At 52.8% G+C, this 1625-nt stretch overlaps 1 protein-coding gene across 1 annotated transcript in view; it reads right to left on the bottom strand.

The window, feature by feature from the left end:
- Positions 1–1619, bottom strand: part of LOC112075697 (BAH and coiled-coil domain-containing protein 1) — a 43793-nt gene extending 42174 nt beyond the window's left edge. The window contains exon 1 of the mRNA XM_070441028.1: positions 913–1619. Coding sequence (XP_070297129.1) covers positions 913–1534 — 622 coding nt within the window. The 5' untranslated portion in view covers positions 1535–1619. The remainder of the gene's footprint in view (positions 1–912) is intronic.
- Between the last annotated feature and the right edge of the window lie 6 nt (positions 1620–1625).

The raw sequence follows: 1625 nt of genomic DNA, 5'->3' as shown, positions 1-1625 counted from the left end.
GAAGGTAGAATGTATCTTGTCCTGGTTGGTAGAGGACAGCGGAGTCTCGTCTGTCAGATCTCTGGGCCAATGAGAGGCTCTGGTTACCCCTGACTGGATGACATCACCGCTGACATCAACAGGCCTAGTTTAGCCGCCCCGAGGAAGGCCGCCACAGATCAGTACCTTCCGCCCGCCCTCCCGCCACACACAACGCTGTGCCGCACCTAATCATTATTTGCACTTAATTCTGTCATCAGGAAGGAATTACACAGAACATTACATGGCTTTTATAAATGATAAGAAGAAACAAGGACAAATGGAGAAAAGCGCAGCCAGTGTGGTTCATCTGGGATAACTTAACAGTTTATACACACGCACACACAAGTGTAAATAAAAACATGTTCTCTCAGGGGGACAAGGGGAAAATATGAATTGTTTAAATTAGAACTGTTTTAAACAAGAACTTCTAATTAGTCAAGCTACACTCCAGAGCCTGAGGGAGGGAGAGATGGAGGGAGAGAGGGATGGAGAGATGGACTGAGGGAGGGAGGGAGAGATGGAGGGAGGGAGGGATGGAGATATGGACTGAGGGAGGGAGGGAGAGATGGAGGGATGGAGGGAGGGAGAGATGGAGGGAGGGAGAGATGGAGGGAGGCAGAGATGGAGGGAGGGAGAGATGGAGGGATGAGACACTAACATTCTTGTATTGTGTATGTTTCTCTCTCCTATCTATCCATTTCCCCTCTCCCCCTCTCCTCATCCATCCCCCCTTTCCCATACAAATCCACCCCATCTCCCCCTCTCCCCCAACTACATCTCATCCTCCAGGGAAACATTTGATCTTTGGAGTTGAACAGAGAACATAGGAAGGAAGCTACACTGTCAGTGTGTGTGAATGTGTGTGCGCTCACACATTTTCTCTCCACTCACCTCCTGTCTCTCTCTCCTTCTCCCTGTTCCTCTGCAGTATCCCCAGATCAGCCAACTCTCCCAGTATCTCCATGCCTCGGTGTGGGAGAGGGCGTGGGGCAGGCAGTGGTGTGGTGGAGGGGAGCATAGCGGGGTAGCGGTCATCCCGGGTGGCACACAGCGCCGCAGCGATGAGAAGCTCCAGACTCCAGATGCAGGGATCATCACTGAGGGTGAGGGTGGAGGTTGGGGTTGGGGCTGGAGAGGGCCGTGGGCTGCTTGGTATCCCCACAGAGGCTTCACTCGTACTCATCCTACCTTCCTCCTTCTCCTTCTCCTTCTCCTCCACATCATCACCCTTCTCTCTCTCCTCCTTCTCCCCATGTCCAGTTAGCTCAAGAGGCAGGGAAACAGTACAATCTGGTAGGTGGTTATTTTTCAACTCTGCTGAACTTTCCTCCTTCTCATCTTTCTTCGCCTGTGCTGGTTGTGGGTCCTTCAAGCCAGCTGGCTGGACCAGGCCGCCCACAGAGACCTCTCCTTTCTGGGCATCCTCAGAAGCAGAGACTGGGGCTAGAGATGGAGCTGGAAGTGTGGCTGGGGATGTGGCTGAGGTTGAAACTTGGGCAGGACACGGCGCCATTTCAGGAGTCTTCACTCCACTGCCAAATAGTGGGGGCTCAGATACTGATTGCCCCTCCACCTCTGCTCCTTCTCGTTCCCTTTCTACAACT

The sequence above is a fragment of the Salvelinus sp. IW2-2015 genome, unplaced genomic scaffold (assembly GCF_002910315.2).
Source record: "Salvelinus sp. IW2-2015 unplaced genomic scaffold, ASM291031v2 Un_scaffold3342, whole genome shotgun sequence".
NCBI classification, from domain to species: Eukaryota; Metazoa; Chordata; class Actinopteri; order Salmoniformes; family Salmonidae; genus Salvelinus; species Salvelinus sp. IW2-2015.
Note: the sequence above shows the minus strand (reverse complement) of the source record. Positions and strands in the feature narration are given on the sequence as shown.